The sequence below is a fragment of the Myotis brandtii genome, unplaced genomic scaffold, assembly GCF_000412655.1.
Source record: "Myotis brandtii unplaced genomic scaffold, ASM41265v1 scaffold853, whole genome shotgun sequence".
Taxonomy (NCBI): Eukaryota; Metazoa; Chordata; class Mammalia; order Chiroptera; family Vespertilionidae; genus Myotis; species Myotis brandtii.
This window is the reverse complement of record NW_005371463.1, coordinates 192,312-209,200: the sequence shown is the minus strand read 5'-3', so window position 1 is coordinate 209,200 and position 16,889 is coordinate 192,312. Positions and strand designations below refer to the sequence as shown.

Sequence of the window (16,889 nt, the reverse complement as noted above, 5' to 3'; positions counted from 1 at the left end):
GGGGGGGGGGGGAGGAGCTGACTGGATGCAAGGAAGGAAGCAGCAGCTGTGTCTCACATTCAGGCAGCATCTCTCACTGACACACCGAGGAAGGTGCAGAGGGTCCGTGACGGACCACTGGACGCTCTGCTCATCCACGCGCGACAGTCCCAGGGCCTCCCCCCGCCAGGCCTCTCAACCTGCCAGGGGGTGCGTGCCAGCCCTGCTGCCCCGAGTCACTGCCCACTAGACGGGCTCCCCGGCTGTGCGCACCTGCAGGCCCAGGGGGAAGGGGCGCCGGCTGAAGTGATATCTTCAATTGAATGAACTTTTTTGCTCCAACAAATACATTTTGAAATATCCTAGTCCCGTGGTCACAAGCCACATGCGGCTCTTTGGCCCCTTGAGTGTGGCCACAAAGTTTCAATCGCACTGCATGTGCGCACCCCCACGTGGTATTTTGTGGAAGAGCCGCAGTTTGCTGACCACTGCCCTAGTCCCCTAACACTCAGTAAAACTTGGAGCATCACCAAGGGCAAAACCAGAGGTGCATGGAGCCCCGACTGAGCTGCGAGGGCTCTGACGCTCCGCGCTGTGACCGTGTCACTGTGTGCGAGCCGGCAGTTAGGGGACAGGACGCGAGCTCGGGCAGGAGGCTCCCAGTCCTTACAAAGCACTCGGCCGCGTCGTCCATGAGGCCCAGCTGGAACCGCTGCTCGTCCCGGAAGCTCTCGGCCAGGGCGCGCCGCACGTTGTCCGATGGGAGGGCCTTTTCCCGGCTGTGTTGAAACTGAGCAAACATGCTCTGCGAACCACAAGCACAGGTGTGAGCGCAATGCCAACAACTGCAAACACGTCCATATCTCACTCCGACATGGTGACACCAACGCTACCCGCGGAAACCAGAGCGCCGCATGCAGGAGAACCGGGCAGGCTGCTCGGGCCCAGCCTGGATTCTCCCGGCTGCGTGTGCCTGGGTGAGGCCCGCGTTACACTGCTCCCCGCTGATTCTGAAGTTTTGAATCAAAAGAGTACCATAGGAATTAAAATTATGTTAACCAAGAACAAACATCTAATCACAAGAAAAACAGCAGGAACTCAGTAGTGTTAACAACCCGGACGGCGTGGCTCAGTCGTTGAGCGTCGACCTATGAACCAGGAGCTCACAGTTCGATTCCCAGTCAGGGCACATGCCCGGGTTGCAGGCTTGATCCCCGGTGTGGGGTGTGCAGGAGGCAGTCGATGCATGATTCTCTTTCATCACTGATATTTCTCTCTCTCTCTCTCCCTCTCCCTTCCTCTCTCTAAAATCGATTTTTTAAAAAAGTGTTGATAAAATCTTAGATTCCAGGACAGGATTTCAATGACATAAATGAGTTGCTTAATCTATTCAGTGGTTCTCAATCTTCCTAATGCTGAGACCCTTTAATACAGTTCCTCATGTTGTGGTGACCCCCAACCATAAAATTATTTTCGTTGCTACTTCATAACTGTAATTTTGCTACTGTTATGAATCGTCATGTAAATATCTGATATGCAGGATGTATTTTCAGGGGTCGCGACCCACAGGTTGAGAACCGCTGATTCTATATGGACTCCCTGCTTCTGCCTTGTATCTCTTTTCTTTATTCTCATTCCTGCAGCCAAGTCCAGTCCAAGCACAGCATCCAGTTAAAACAGATGGCATCACCCTCTATGCCAGGGACCCCAACTCCTGGCATCACGCACGGGAAAAGCCGAGGTCCTCACAGAGGCCGGGAAGGCCCTCCGTGCCCCGCCTCCTGTGCGTTACGTATCACTCCATGGTGAGCCCCCCGCTGTTACTGACAGTCGGCCTCGCTTAGGGCACAAATCTGAACTTGGGGACAGCTCAACCCTGATCTGGAGGAGGCCTGTGGCACAGCCTGGCACTAGGAATGGACTCATCAAGTCCCTCACTGACGCCGGGCAGCTGCTGGTGCTGCCCACTGGTGGGCTGTGGTGCCAGCCTGGCTTCCTCCCTGGACCACAGCCCTCTGAGGATGACCACTTGCCAGACAGAGCCAGGTGGAGCCTTGGCACCTTCTCCAGGCTCCTCGCCTCAAGCCTGCAGCATCCGCAGCCACATCCTATGTCCTGGATGGAGGTGCAGGCAGCCCACATTCAGGGACCAGACCCGTTTATAGGAGGGGCACAGAGGACTCCGCAGGCAGGCTGTGATCACTGCTCCCCACCTGAGCTCCCGGGCACCCCAGGCGGTGATCACTGCTCCCCACACCCGAGCTCCCGGGCACCCCAGGCGGTGATCACTGCTCCCCACACCCGAGCTCCCGGGCACCCCAGGCGGTGATCACTGCTCCCCACACCCGAGCTCCCGGGCACCCCAGGCGGTGATCACTGCTCCCCACACCCGAGCTCCCGGGCACCCCAGGCGGTGATCACTGCTCCCCACACCCGAGCTCCCGGGCACCCCAGGCGGTGATCACTGCTCCCCACACCCGAGCTCCCGGGCACCCCAGGCGGTGATCACTGCTCCCCACACCCGAGCTCCCGGGCACCCCAGGCGGTGATCACTGCTCCCCACACCCGAGCTCCCGGGCACCCCAGGCGGTGATCACTGCTCCCCACACCCGAGCTCCCGGGCACCCCAGGCGGTGATCACTGCTCCCCACACCCGAGCTCCCGGGCACCCCAGGCGGTGATCACTGCTCCCCACACCCGAGCTCCCGGGCACCCCAGGCGGTGATCACTGCTCCCCACACCCGAGCTCCCGGGCACCCCAGGCGGTGATCACTGCTCCCCACACCCGAGCTCCCGGGCACCCCAGGCGGTGATCACTGCTCCCCACACCCGAGCTCCCGGGCACCCCAGGCGGTGATCACTGCTCCCCACACCCGAGCTCCCGGGCACCCCAGGCGGTGATCACTGCTCCCCACACCCGAGCTCCCGGGCACCCCAGGCGGTGATCACTGCTCCCCACACCCGAGCTCCCGGGCACCCCAGGCGGTGATCACTGCTCCCCACACCCGAGCTCCCGGGCACCCCAGGCGGTGATCACTGCTCCCCACACCCGAGCTCCCGGGCACCCCAGGCGGTGATCACTGCTCCCCACACCCGAGCTCCCGGGCACCCCAGGCGGTGATCACTGCTCCCCACACCCGAGCTCCCGGGCACCCCAGGCGGTGATCACTGCTCCCCACACCCGAGCTCCCGGGCACCCCAGGCGGTGATCACTGCTCCCCACACCCGAGCTCCCGGGCACCCCAGGCGGTGATCACTGCTCCCCACACCCGAGCTCCCGGGCACCCCAGGCGGTGATCACTGCTCCCCACACCCGAGCTCCCGGGCACCCCAGGCGGTGATCACTGCTCCCCACACCCGAGCTCCCGGGCACCCCAGGCGGTGATCACTGCTCCCCACACCCGAGCTCCCGGGCACCCCAGGCGGTGATCACTGCTCCCCACACCCGAGCTCCCGGGCACCCCAGGCGGTGATCACTGCTCCCCACACCCGAGCTCCCGGGCACCCCAGGCGGTGATCACTGCTCCCCACACCCGAGCTCCCGGGCACCCCAGGCGGTGATCACTGCTCCCCACACCCGAGCTCCCGGGCACCCCAGGCGGTGATCACTGCTCCCCACACCCGAGCTCCCGGGCACCCCAGGCGGTGATCACTGCTCCCCACACCCGAGCTCCCGGGCACCCCAGGCGGTGATCACTGCTCCCCACACCCGAGCTCCCGGGCACCCCAGGCGGTGATCACTGCTCCCCACACCCGAGCTCCCGGGCACCCCAGGCGGTGATCACTGCTCCCCACACCCGAGCTCCCGGGCACCCCAGGCGGTGATCACTGCTCCCCACACCCGAGCTCCCGGGCACCCCAGGCGGTGATCACTGCTCCCCACACCCGAGCTCCCGGGCACCCCAGGCGGTGATCACTGCTCCCCACACCCGAGCTCCCGGGCACCCCAGGCGGTGATCACTGCTCCCCACACCCGAGCTCCCGGGCACCCCAGGCGGTGATCACTGCTCCCCACACCCGAGCTCCCGGGCACCCCAGGCGGTGATCACTGCTCCCCACACCCGCGCTCCCGGGCCCCCCAGGCTGTGATCACTGCTCCCCACCTGAGCTCCCTGGGCACCTGCGCCCACACAGTGGCTGCAGCCAGGTCTCCAGGACCTTGTCATGCTCACGGCTCCTCAGGGCCCTGCCCGCCTGAACGTCCAGTCCACTGTCACCTTTCAGGTCATAATTTAAATGCCGCTCTCCCAGCGAGGCTTCCTGCTGCTCGACTCTATTCCCTTCCTGGTGCCCTGCCCTCATTTGCAGTTACTATCATCTGATATGCCTCCCCTCCCTAGAATAGACGCTCCATGAAAGCAGGGCTGTATCATTCTGTTCACTGCTGTTTCCCTGGCATCCAGAATTTAGGAGTTCAAAAAACATTTTAAAACTAAGTTTCAAGCCGAAACCGGTTTGGCTCAGTCAATAGAGCGTCGGCCTGCGGACTGAAGGGTCCCGGGTTCGATTCTGGTCAAGGGCATGTACCTAGGTTGCGGGCACATCCCCAGTGGGAGATGTGCAGGAGGCAGCTGATCAAGGTTTCTCTCTCATCGATGTTTCTGACTCTCTATCTCTCTCCTTTCCTCTCTGTAAAAAATCAATAAAAAATATATAAAAAAAACAACAAAAAAAACTAAGTTTCAAAATAATGTAAAATGAGCATGTCAAACTCACAGCCCATGGGCCACACACAGCCCACAATGAATATTTTTGCGGCCCAGCCAATATAACAGTATGTAAGAAACGTTTCAATTAAAATTTCATGACTTAATTTTTACAATATCCCGTTATACATAATTATTAATAATGAACAACATTCGCTAATGACTAATTACTATAATCTTGTTGCATTCATTTCCCTTACACGCCTTACGCACAGGTGCACCATTTCTCTCCACTAATCCTAGCAGCGAATACTTTAGCAGCCAATGGCCACGGCATTAGTCTTGGACTGACTTGCTTGGTGTGCAAAACAGGAAATATTTCACTTTCGGAGAACAAGAAAAATAGGTTTATTTGCGTTATGCTTACTAATTTGTGCAGTTATTCAGTGTCTAGTAAGCGAATGTTCAAGAAAAATATTAGTTTTTATTAAAATGTTCTGTTATTTTATGTTAACGATGACTCATTTATTTCAGCCCTTTGTAGTCAGCATGTCTCTATCGAAATAAACCTGTTTCCATGAAAATTGAAGCTTTTGTTTTTTTTGGCCCACATCAACTTAAACCTTGTTTATTTGGCCCATGGTAGCCTTTAAGTTTGACATGCTTGAAGTAAAAGGTAATGTTCCCAACAATTTCATACCATGTAGAATATTAACTTAACTGTCCTTGTATAGAAGTGAAAAATGAAAACATAAACCCAAATAAACCATACTTTAAGAATTCATCCTCAGAATTATAAATCACTTGACAATGAACTTTAATTACAAGTGAGCTATCAAATATGGCAAATAAATCAAATAAACTGTCAAGTAAAAGTAAACACTTGGAGAGACAACCACGTCAGCTGTCGGAGCTCTGAAAGGTACCTTCAGCGCACAAAAGATGCAGGCCTCGCCCTGGCAGACGTGCCCCGTCAGGGCCCGCAGGCTCCTCCGGAATATGTCCAGCTGCCACAGCACCTGCGGCGAGAGCGGGAGAGACGGTGAGACTCGGTGAGAAGAGGCGGAAATGTCCTAGAAACTGCAGACCAGACGGCCTTTAACCTCCTGCACAACAGCAGACCCCCCGCCCCCCAAGACAGCACCAGCAGGAGCCGGCGAGGCCTCCCGGCGCCCAGGGAGGCTGAGCAGCGTGGGCAGGCGGCAGAGGCCTCAGGTCAGGGCTCTATGAGCAGGACACACGGTACTGCGGGGACTTGGCAGACACGACGGAGGAAGTGATCGTAATTCTTGGAACGAAGTGAAATTCAGAGGAAACACAACTGGACTTGAGACCAGGGCGCAGCAAACGGGTCAGCGCGGGTGAGCGAGAAGACAGGGCGAGCAGCGGCCGCCTCTCCCCCACACTGAGGGGAGGGCGCCTGGCTGGGGACGGGGTGCAGCCTGTAAGAAGAGCAGTTAGAAATAACCCCAATACTTTGGCTACAACTATCCAGTCATCATTTGCTACTAAAAGACAGAGAAGTGGGGACGACGACTGTACTTGTTTAAATAAATCAGTCCAGTACTTAAAGTCGGTCTGAGAAACCTGACATCGCTACCGTGGGACACCGTGGCTGCCGCGCCCTCACAGGGCTCTTGGTAAGGGCCAAGCACTCAGCTATAACCTTTAAAGTGGGAGCGCAGTGCCGGGCAGAGCTGGCAGGCGAGTGCCAACTGCCCCTGCCGCTGTCATTCCCGCCACGGCCGCCAGTGTGTCGTCCGTGCAGCCTCCACAGGAGGGACAGGAAAACCTGAAGACATAATGGTCAGAGTTTCCCGATTTGGTTAAAATCATAAACCAGTTCTCAGCAAACCCAATACAAGACACACGAAGAGGACGATGCGGAAGTACCACGCGACCACCGTGCCGCCCAGGGACAGAGAAGAGAGGACGCAGGCAGAGGGACAGGTAAGATGACAGCTTCTCATCAGAAACAACGTGAGCCAAAGAGAGGGAGTGAGAGCTGCACAGAACTGAAGAGAAGGCGGGCAACTCGGACGCCTTTAGTGGTGAAAGCATCTTTCACCAACAAAACGAAGTTGAGTTTTCCCCAGACACACAAGAACTCCAGAACTCATGGCCGACAGCCTGGGCCACGGGAAACGCTGAGAGGTGCCAGCAGACGCCACATGGGGCTACACGCAGGATGCCAGCACCAGCGAGGGCAGCTGCGTAGGATGTGCAGAGCCTCTTCATGGGAAGGTCACGGATGCTCATTTAAAAAGTACATCCTATCGGGGCACTTCTCCATTTCCTTTCCTTTGTGCGCATCCTTGCTCGGATGTCTGAGCAGTCCTGATGGGCTCATTTAACTAAGGAGCTAACTAACCAGTACCTGTCTTTCTACTCTGAGCTGTCAGGAGAGAAAAGTAGCAATGGAAAATATGTGAAAAGTGGTTTATTTTCAATAAATTCTTCTAAGGTACATTCGGAGGTCAACAGAGTAACAGCCCAACCTTCTAAATCCTCTTTGGTAGTGGTCGGAAGGACACAAGATCCTACAAAAGCTGGGACTGGTGAACAGAAACCATACCAAACATAAGGACATTTATCTAAGACAGAAAAGCGGACTAACACATACTTGTTAATTACAAGAACTGCAACAAGGACGGAAGCAAAATGGACCAACCTCCAATTTAACAAAAACAGTGGAGTCCCCATCATGAATCCACCCGCAGAGGTGGGCTTCGGCACAGTGGGGGTGAGGAAGTTGGAACTGAGATTAAAACCCCAGCTCGTTTCAGCACAGATGGCTTGTTTCCTTTTATGCTGTCTGTGGGGATTCTACTGGATTTCCTTTTTAAAAGTATGTGGATGTGTGTGTAGGGGGCACAGGAGGAAATTAGCTGATTCAAAAACTATTTTATGTATTTGAGAAACATATTCTTAATTTACTAAGTAGTGACTATAAGTCAAAAGATATCTTTATATCGTAGTAATATCTGATCCTGCTGAAAAAAATAATTCCTTTTGTAATAATAACCGAAGTGCCTAGCCCACATATTGCTGCCACCACTAAGTGATACAAGGTCATTGCAGTCACTAACTCTATTCTTAACGTGCAGTGGAAGCAACAGGAGAGAGGCCTCTCCCGCGTGGCCTGCGCCTGGAGCGGGCCTACCTGCACGGCGCTGTTGAGGAAGCAGCTGTTCTGGCCCGGCGCGTTGAGCAGGCCCTTGGTGGGCGCCAGCGACAGCAGGCTCCCTGGCTGGTAGGCCTTCCCCAGGCCGCTGCCCGGCTTCCGCAGGAACTTCACCCACGCCATGTTCACGCGGCTCTGTGGGCGTGGAAGCTGAGCGTGGGATGCTCGTGGGAGACGGTGCTGCAACGGGTGCTATCCTGACGTGTCCACTGGGATGCGCTGCAGTCTCCGACAATTCCCTGAGCGTCCGCGTCCATCGCTTTCCTGCGGCCGCAAACTGGGAGGACTTTGTCCACTGAAACAGGGCGCATGAACATGAAGTTCTGAAAACGAAAAAGGAAGGCTATTTTGAACAAGGCCTGAAGGTTTTTATGTGTCACATTTAAAAGAGATTTGTATAGCTTAAGATGAAAAAGGTATTTTCTTAAACTGCTAAAAATAACGTTGATGAACAAATTTTCTTTAAAGTTCAAGCCATTGTCTTGATGGTTTGAAAACGATGTAACACTGGCATCTGACGTGGTTCCTTTGGTTGTTCATTTTCGTTACGGCCTTTTAGTAAGAAAGAAGGCTCTCTCTCTCCCAGGTGAACTTATCAAAGTGACTGACTCCATATTGCACATCCACGTGACCGCAAAGCAACTCTACCACAGAGAAAAACACTGCTTACATAAAGGTAAAGGCTAATCAAGAAAGCCCCTACTTTACTATTTGAACACAGTGAATACATATTTGAAATGTTGAATTTATAATCATAAAAGATTAAAACTAATGTTCTAAAATATGAAAATGAAAACACAGTTTACCATTAAAAATTGTTTAAATATCAATGTGACATCAAACCAGAAAGAAAACAGACTGATGGTTACCTGTGGGAGGGGAGAGGGGCCATGTGCGAAAAGGTGAAGGGATTAAGAGGTACAAACTTCCAGGTCTAAAATAAGTCCCGGAGGTAACACATAGCACAGGCAATCTACTCAATAACATGGTAATAATCCATTCAGTGCAAGATGGTCACCAGACTTAACATGATCACTCGTAAGAGAGAGAAATGTTGTATTACTGTGTTGTACACCTGAAACTAATATAATATGTGTCAATTATAATCAAAAAGATAAAATAGTTTTGCACATTGACAATAAGTGAGAGAGATTATTTGGTCCCACTTGTTAAGGGGATAAAATTTGCACAATATCCAGCATAAAGCATTTTTGTAGGTGTTACTATGCGACATCATTTTAAAACTAATGAAACTAGTAGAAAACAAGAATTTTCAGCTCTTAATGTGAATCAAAGAGCTTACACTTTCCAAAAACTGTGTATTCAAGCAGTGGAATATTATTCAGCCATGAAAAGGGATGAAGGACTTACAGCTGGACATGGAGGACACTGAGAACATTGTGCTGAGTGAAAGAAGCCAGTCACCACAGACCACATGGCACATGATTCCATTCACTCAAAATGTCCAGAACCCAGAAATCCAGACTGACAGCATGTTAGTGGCTGCTCAGATAGGAAAGCGAGGGCTGTGGCGGTGGGGGCAAGGAGTGACAGCTGAAGGGTACAGTGGTCCTTTCTGAAGTGATGAAAACGTCCTACAATTGTGATGTACTAAAATCCACTTTAAATGAGCGAATTATATGGTATATAAATTATCCCATGTAATAAAAGGCTAATACAGTGGGGCCTTGACTTAGGAGTTTAATTTGTTCCGAGACCGAGCTCGTTAAGGAGCTCCTTAACTCAAATTACTCTGTCAACTCAATGCAAAAAATCGGCCAAGAGACAGCTAGTATCTCAAAAAACTCGTTAGTCAGGACACTCGTAAGTCAAGGCCCCACTGTATGCAAATCAACTGAACACGGACTGACCGGTCACTATGATGCACACTGACCACCAGGGGGAGTGCCGCTCAGCCAGAAGCTGGGCTCACGGCTGGTAAGCGCAGTGGTGGTGGCGGGAGCCTCTTCCGCCTCCCAGGCAGCGCTAAGGATCAGCGAGCCCTGCTTCTGGCTGAGCGGGAGCGGGCCTAACATGGCAGTCAGACATCCCCTGAGGAGTCCTGGACTGTAAGAGGGCACAGGCTGGGCTGAGGGACCCCCCACCCACCAGGGGACGAATGTCGTGCACCGGGACTCTAGTATTTCAAAAAAAAGCCACTTTTTACAGAAAGAAAAGACCACACAGCAGGCTAGCGTGCGCTCTCCTTGGAAAAGCCTGCTTTCGAGGGTTTGGCTCTGGGAGCTTAGGATTCGATTCGGGAGGATTCCCAGCCCGGTGGCTGCTAAGGTGGTCTCTGCACCTGAACTAGCAGCAGCGTGGCTTCTCCAGACCCCTGCTTCCTCCCGCAAGCCTGGCACTCGGCTCTGTCCTAGGCGGAGGTGCCTGTGTGCCACCACGGAACGCTCCCGCCTCTGTTGAGGACATTTTCTGTGTCATCGCAATGCCTCGCTGGAGGAGTGAGTGTGTCCCGAGTGACTCCACTGGGAGAAAACTACTGGGCGCTGGTGCCTGGTTCCCACCAGACCTCCGCCCATGACCCTTCTCCATCTGCAGACTCTGCTTTAGGTCCCTTCTCGGGAACACAGCGTGGCAATGAGTCAACAATACGCTGAGTGCTCCGACTCCCACACAGGCACTGAAAGGAGGGCCAGGGGTCTAGGGACCCCGATGCAGAGGGCTACACAGTCAGTAAGAGCTACCTTGTTCCCGTCAGGCTGGCAAAACTTAAAGCAACACTGCAAGAGGGGATACACGGACATATATTGTTGACTAATTAAAAAAATGTGACTATACTATATACCCTGTGGCTATAGTGTACTATCTGCCTGGCAACAACTAATAAAATATAAAACAAGGCCCGGATGGTTTGGCTCAGTGGTGGAGCATCAACCTATAAACCAGGAGGTCACGGTTCAATTCCTGATCAGGGCACATCCCCGGGTTGTGGGCTCGATCCCCAATGTGAGGCATGCAGGACGCAGCTGATCAGTGATTCTCTCGCATCACTGATGTTTCTATCTCTCTCCCCCTTCCTCTCTGAAATCAATATATATATATATACACACACATATGTATATAAAACAAGCACACTTCAATATGTAATAATAAACAATATTGACAATATATGCTCCAAACATAAAAGTACTTCGTTGAGCTATATTAGGTAGGTGTAGTGAATAAGGAAAGAAACAAAATCAACATCCACAAATAGGGACTTAATATAACTGTTTTTAGTGACAAGGGCAAAATGCAGAAATGTCACATGACCCCACTTTGATAATATGTGGGGAAGTACATATGCTTTCTATGAGCCTTTGAGCAGGGAGCAGTGTGTGTGCATCTGAGATGGGGGTGGACAGCCGAGCCAGAGGATAAACATGGAAAACACCTGCACAAAGAAAAACTATAGCATGTATATTCATCATATGTATGTATGCATCACATGAGTTAGGAGTGTATGCATACGCAAATATACAATTAAAACAAAAACAATACACGTGGAAAGATTATAGTAAGAAAGATATTAATTGAAGAATAGATGCCCTTTGATATACAAAACTGTTGTCACTATATATGGAGGAACTGGAGAAGACTGTGTTAGAAAATTCCTAAAACAAAAATAAAAAATAAGAGTACGTATGAATAAGGAAATACTCTACCACCACCAACAAAAACAGGGAACTTTAAGTAACTTTCAATGTCCTGCACTTTTTGCTCTGTCTTTGTGATAACAGGACTGTGCTGTGACCTCCCCCACATGCTCGTTTCCACAAGTGACTTGAGACGAGCCTGCATGTGCACCCTGAATATGGGACACGAGCACTAAGGACAACCTCTGAGACACGGCTCTGAAGAGAGGGGGCCGCGCGGGCACCCCGCGCATGGCTCTGCAGGCGCAGCCCCAGCCTGGGCCCCAGCCTGGCCTCCCCTCTTCCCCTTCTCAGCTCTGACTTCACCCTCAATTGCTCAGAACCAACATCTTGGCATCGCCTCTTACTCCTCTTTCTTACTGAGTGAAAACGGGAAATCAAGTGACACCTCCATCACCACGCCCTCTGCAATCAGTGTTCCCACCTAAGACCGAGGCACGAAGGGTCCAGGACAAGTCCCCATGCGGCAGCGGAGTCGAGGCCAGGACTAGCCTGAGGAGGTGGTGCTCTCAGGCTGCAGACAGGACCCAGTAGGAGGGCACCCCTCAAGGATCACATGGCCTGCTCACCTGGAAACGGGCGGGGCCCGCGGAAAGGGCAAGAGTGGGTCATGCAGGCTGAGCAGCTGAGAAGCCAGAGTGTAAAGTGTCTGGCGGGTCCCTGATGGGCCCTGACAAGCAGGGGATCCACGCTCTGACTCAGGATCCCCAGCTGTTTACTCCACCCGAGAGGCTCCAGCAACACAGCACAGCTCTCAACCACGGAATCATTAAAGGCACCGCAGCTGCTGCCCTCACAATCTCTATGAAAGGCTCACAGAGGTCTTGTAAGACTCATAAACCATGGGTAAGAGACCTAATGAATACCCAAAACATAGCAGGCATTCAGCAAATGCAAGCATTATAATGACAGCAGCAACACGGTCTTTGATGTGATTTTTAACAACATAAACAAACATCTGAATAAAGGAAACGCTGTACTACAAGGTATTTTATATCCCACATTGCCATCTTTCTCCATTTCCTGAAGCTGCTGTAACCACTCTTGACCATGGCCTTTATCCAGATTTAGGGGGGTCAGATGAACTGTATAATAAAGTATCAATTTCTAAATTTTAAAATTTGTTGATAAGTCATTCTTAGTAGAAAATAAGCAATTTCATTTATAGAGCTGTATATTACTCTATGAAAACTTAACATGCGAAAAATTCTAATTTACAAAAAAACCGGGAATGTTTCATTTCAAGTGGAATCACCACCACATTGTTTCAAACTTTCATTTGCAAACTGGACTGGAGAAGGAGAACTGAATTGCAACAGAAGGCAACGAATCAGAAATACCCGGGCAGCTACTCAAATCATCATGTAAGCAACGGGGAAGATTTAATTTAGAAAAATTCAACCTATGTGGTCCTCTCATCTGCAGCAGTGGATGCCTGAAACCATGGATGGTACCAAACCCTATACACACACACACACATACACACACACATATATATATACACATACATGTACATATATATATATACATATATACACATATACTGTGTTTTTTCCTATACACACATACCTAGGATAAAATTTCATTTATAAATTGGGCACAGGAGACAACTAATAAAACAGAAAAACTATATGCTCAGCTGGTGTTGCTCAGTGGTTGAGCATCGACCCATGAACCAGGAGTTCAATTCCCAGTCAGGGCACAGGCCCGGGTTGGGGCCTCGATCTTCAGAGGGGGGCAGTAAAAGGCAGCTGATCAATGATTCTCTCACATCATTGATGTTTCTATCTCTCTCTCTCCCTCTCCCTTCCTTTCTGAAATCAATAAAAATGTATTTTTTATTTTAAATCTATTGTTGAGAGTATTACAGAAGTCCCTCTTTTTCCCCCCATCAGCCCCCTCTGCCCAGTTCCTGCCCTGCCCCAGGCCATCACCACCCTATTGCATGTGTCCTTAGGTAATGCATGTATGCATATAAGGTCTTTAGTTAATCTTTTCCCACCTCTCCTCCCCATCCACCCACCTTCCCTCTGATATTCATCATTCTGTTCCATGTTTCTATGCCTCTGATTCTATTTTATTCTTCAGTTTATTTTGTTCATTAGATTTCTTATTCATTTATTTTGATTTTTAGATTCAATTGTTGATAGATGTGTATTTATTGCCATTTTATTGTTCATATTTTGTCCTCCTCCTCCTCCTCTTCTTAAAGAATACCCTTCAACATTTCACATAGTACTGGTGTGGTGGTGGTGAACTCCTTTAGCTTTTTCTTGTCTGTGAAGCTCTTTATCTGACCTTCAATTCTACATGATAGCTTTGCTGGGTAGAGTAATCTCGGTGGCAGGTCCTTGTTATTCATCACTTTGAGTTTGTCTTGCCACTCCCTTCTGGCCTGCAAATTTTCTGTTGAGACATCAGCTGACCCTCATATGGGCACTCCCTTGTAGGTAACTAACTGCTTTTCTCTTGCTGCTTTTAAGATTCTATCTTTAACGCTGGGCATTTTAATAATGACTAGGGGCCCAGTGCACGAATCCGTGCACCTTGAAAGGAACTGTGGGCTGCGAGGCTGTGGTAGGCAAAAGGGCAGGTCTCGGCCCATCCTCCACGCCCCCGCCCAGCCCCTCCGGCCGAGGCCCCCAGTCCGCTGTTTGCCGGCAGCCCCACTCCTGCCGTTACCGCTCCCACGTGCTGACAGTGCGGAGCAATTGGGGCTGGCGCCATCACTGAGTGCCAGCGGCGCTGCTGCCCCGATTGCCCCTCAGGAGCAGGGGGAGGTGGAGAAGCACTCAGGGGCGATTGGGGCCAGCAGCCGCCGCTTGCACCCACAGACGGCGCAGAGTGATCGGGACCGGTTCCGGGTGCTGGCAGCAGGTGCGAGCGGTGACTGCCGGTCCTGATCATCCCTCAGGAGCAGGAGGAGATAGAGAGTCCTGAGGGGCTATCAGGGCCAGCAGCTGCTGCTCGTACCTGCTGACGGCACTGAGCGATGGGGGCCAGCAGTGGGTGCAAGCGGCGGCTCCAGCGCTGGCAGCAGGTGCGAACAGGGCCGGCACCCGCAGCAGGTACGAACACCGGGCAGGACCGCGGCGCGCAGGAGCAAAGAATTTTCATTAACCACCAGAAGCTTGCCCCGATGACAGCAACCGGTGCCCTGCCTTGGTTTGGCGCCCCACCTTGGTCTGGCGCCGCCGCTCACCTGCTCCACCATCCCGCTGCTGCAGCTGACGTAATAGCGACCAGTTGTTCAGTTGTTCCGCCGTTCAGTGTATTTACATATTAGCCTTTTATTATATAGGATATGTCTGGTGTGGGCCTCTCTGGGTTTCTCTTGTTTGGGACTCTGTGCTTCTTGGACTTATAAGTATATTTTTTTCACCAGGTAGGGGAAGTTTTCTGTCATTATTTCTTCAAATAGGTTTTCAAAATCTTGCTCTCTCTCTTCTCCTTCTTGCACCCCCATGATGCGAATGCTGGTACACTCAAAGTTGTCCCAGAGACTCCTTACACTATCTTCATATTTTTGGATTCCTTTTCTTTTTACTCTTCTCCTTGGGTGTTTTTTACTTCCTCACATTCCAAATCTTTGATTTGATTCTCAGAATCCTCTACTCTACTGTTGAATCCCTGTAAATTGTTCTTTATTTCAGTTAATGTATGCTTCATTTCTGACTTTTTTTTTAGGTCTTTGACATTCTCACTAAAATACCTGAAAGTCTCACTAAGTCCTTTGAAGATCTCATTACGAACCTTGAGTAACCTTATAACCATGATTTTGAACTCTGTATCCAGTAGTTTACTTGCTTCCATTTCTTTCATTTGTGACATGTTTCTTTGTCTCTGCATTTTGGCTGCTTCCCTGTGTTTGTTTCCATGTATTAGATAGAGCTGTATGTCTCCTAGAATTGGTAGAGTGGCCTTGTGTAGTAGGTGTCCTGTAGGGCCCAGTGGCTCAGTCTCCCCAGTCACCTGAGCTGGGCACTCTAGGTGTGCCTGTGTGGGCTGTGTGCAGTCTTGTTGTAGCTGAGCCTTGACTGGCATCACTAGGAGGAATTGGTGTCACTGGGAGGGATTGGCCCCCAGGCCAATTGGCTGTGAGGACCAGCTGCATCTACAGTGGAAGAGCTGCTGTCCTATAGAGCAGGACTTGCTCACTGAATCTGCCTCTTGAGTGTGTCGCTTGTGAATGCGTAGAATTGTAATCTGGTATGGTCTGAAGCTGCCCATTGGGTGCACTGGCTCTGGGGCCTCTTGGGAGGTACAAAGTCAGTCACTGCCTGGGGCCACCCAGCAGGAGCTACAGAGAGATCTGCAGATGGCTGCTACTTGTGTTGGGCTAGGAACTGCCCAGGCAGGGCCCAACTGTGAGGCAAGACAGGATGGTGCTAGTGCCAGGTCTTTGGCCTTTTATTGATAGGTCTGGGGCATGCTGACTCCAGCTGCTGCTTGTTTAAGAGATTTTATCCAAGCCTGAAACCGGAGCCAGGACTGGCCATTCATGTGGGAAAACAGCTGCAAACAGCTTAGATGGGGCTGCAAATTGGATGGGGCAGGGATCTCAGGGAATCACCAGGATGGAGCGAACAGTATGGGCCACGCTGATGGAAACTCAGATATGGCTGCCAGTCAGCTCTGTGATACGGGATGTCCCAGCACAGTAACAATGACCCCTGCAAGCACGCCTGTCTGGGAGGAAACCACCCAGCACTCTTGCTGCAATGTCGATAGTCCAGTTCCTCCCCATATGTCCCTGGATTCTCCCAAAGCCTCCACCTGGCTCTGGAGCTCAGAGGAATCGGGACCATGTAAGTTCATTCACCGGCCCTTTAGGAGGAGCACCTGGGTCTCCAGCAGCCTCCATGTCACTCAGCTACAATCCCTGCTGGTTTTACAGCCTGAAGTTACGGGGATTTCTCTTCCCAGCTCTGGAACCCTGGGCTGGGGCCTGGTGTGCTGCTGGGATCCCCTGCTTCTCACGGGAGGCCTTGGAGATATCACGTTCCGATTAAAGAAACACCACCCATGGGTGTTGGACCAGCCCCTCCTACCAGCCTCAATGCACGTTCTTCTTTACTTCTCTAGTTGTAAGACTTCCATTCAGTCAGATTTCAGGTGGTTCTGAATGATGGTTGTTCTGTATTTTAGCTGTAATTGTGATGTGGTTGTGGGAGGCGGCGAGTACCATTGTTTACCTACACTACCACCTTGGTTTTCTCAATAAAAAAATATTTTTTAAAAATAGAAAAACTATATACCAGTGGTTCTCAACCTTCTGGCCCTTTAAATACAGTTCCTCATGTTGTGACAACCATAAAAAATTATTTTCGTTGCTACTTCATAACTGTAATGTTGCTACTGTTATGAATCGTAATGTAAATATCTGATATGCAGGATGGTCTTAGGCGACCCCTGTGAAAGGGTCGT

General features: G+C 51.2%; 1 protein-coding gene across 4 annotated transcripts in view; it reads right to left on the bottom strand.

Annotated features, from left to right (window-relative positions):
• The window catches only part of USP53 (ubiquitin specific peptidase 53), a 75,373-nt gene that overhangs the window by 54,397 nt on the left and 4,087 nt on the right, over positions 1 to 16,889 (bottom strand). For all 4 annotated transcript variants that reach the window (XM_014532165.1, XM_014532167.1, XM_014532166.1 and 1 more), the window contains exons 2-4: positions 7,789 to 8,132; positions 5,552 to 5,644; positions 650 to 784 (exon numbers count right to left, since the gene is read on the bottom strand). In XM_014532165.1, the coding sequence (XP_014387651.1) occupies positions 650 to 784; positions 5,552 to 5,644; positions 7,789 to 7,932 (372 nt within the window). In that variant the 5' untranslated portion in view covers positions 7,933 to 8,132. The remainder of the gene's footprint in view (positions 1 to 649; positions 785 to 5,551; positions 5,645 to 7,788; positions 8,133 to 16,889) is intronic.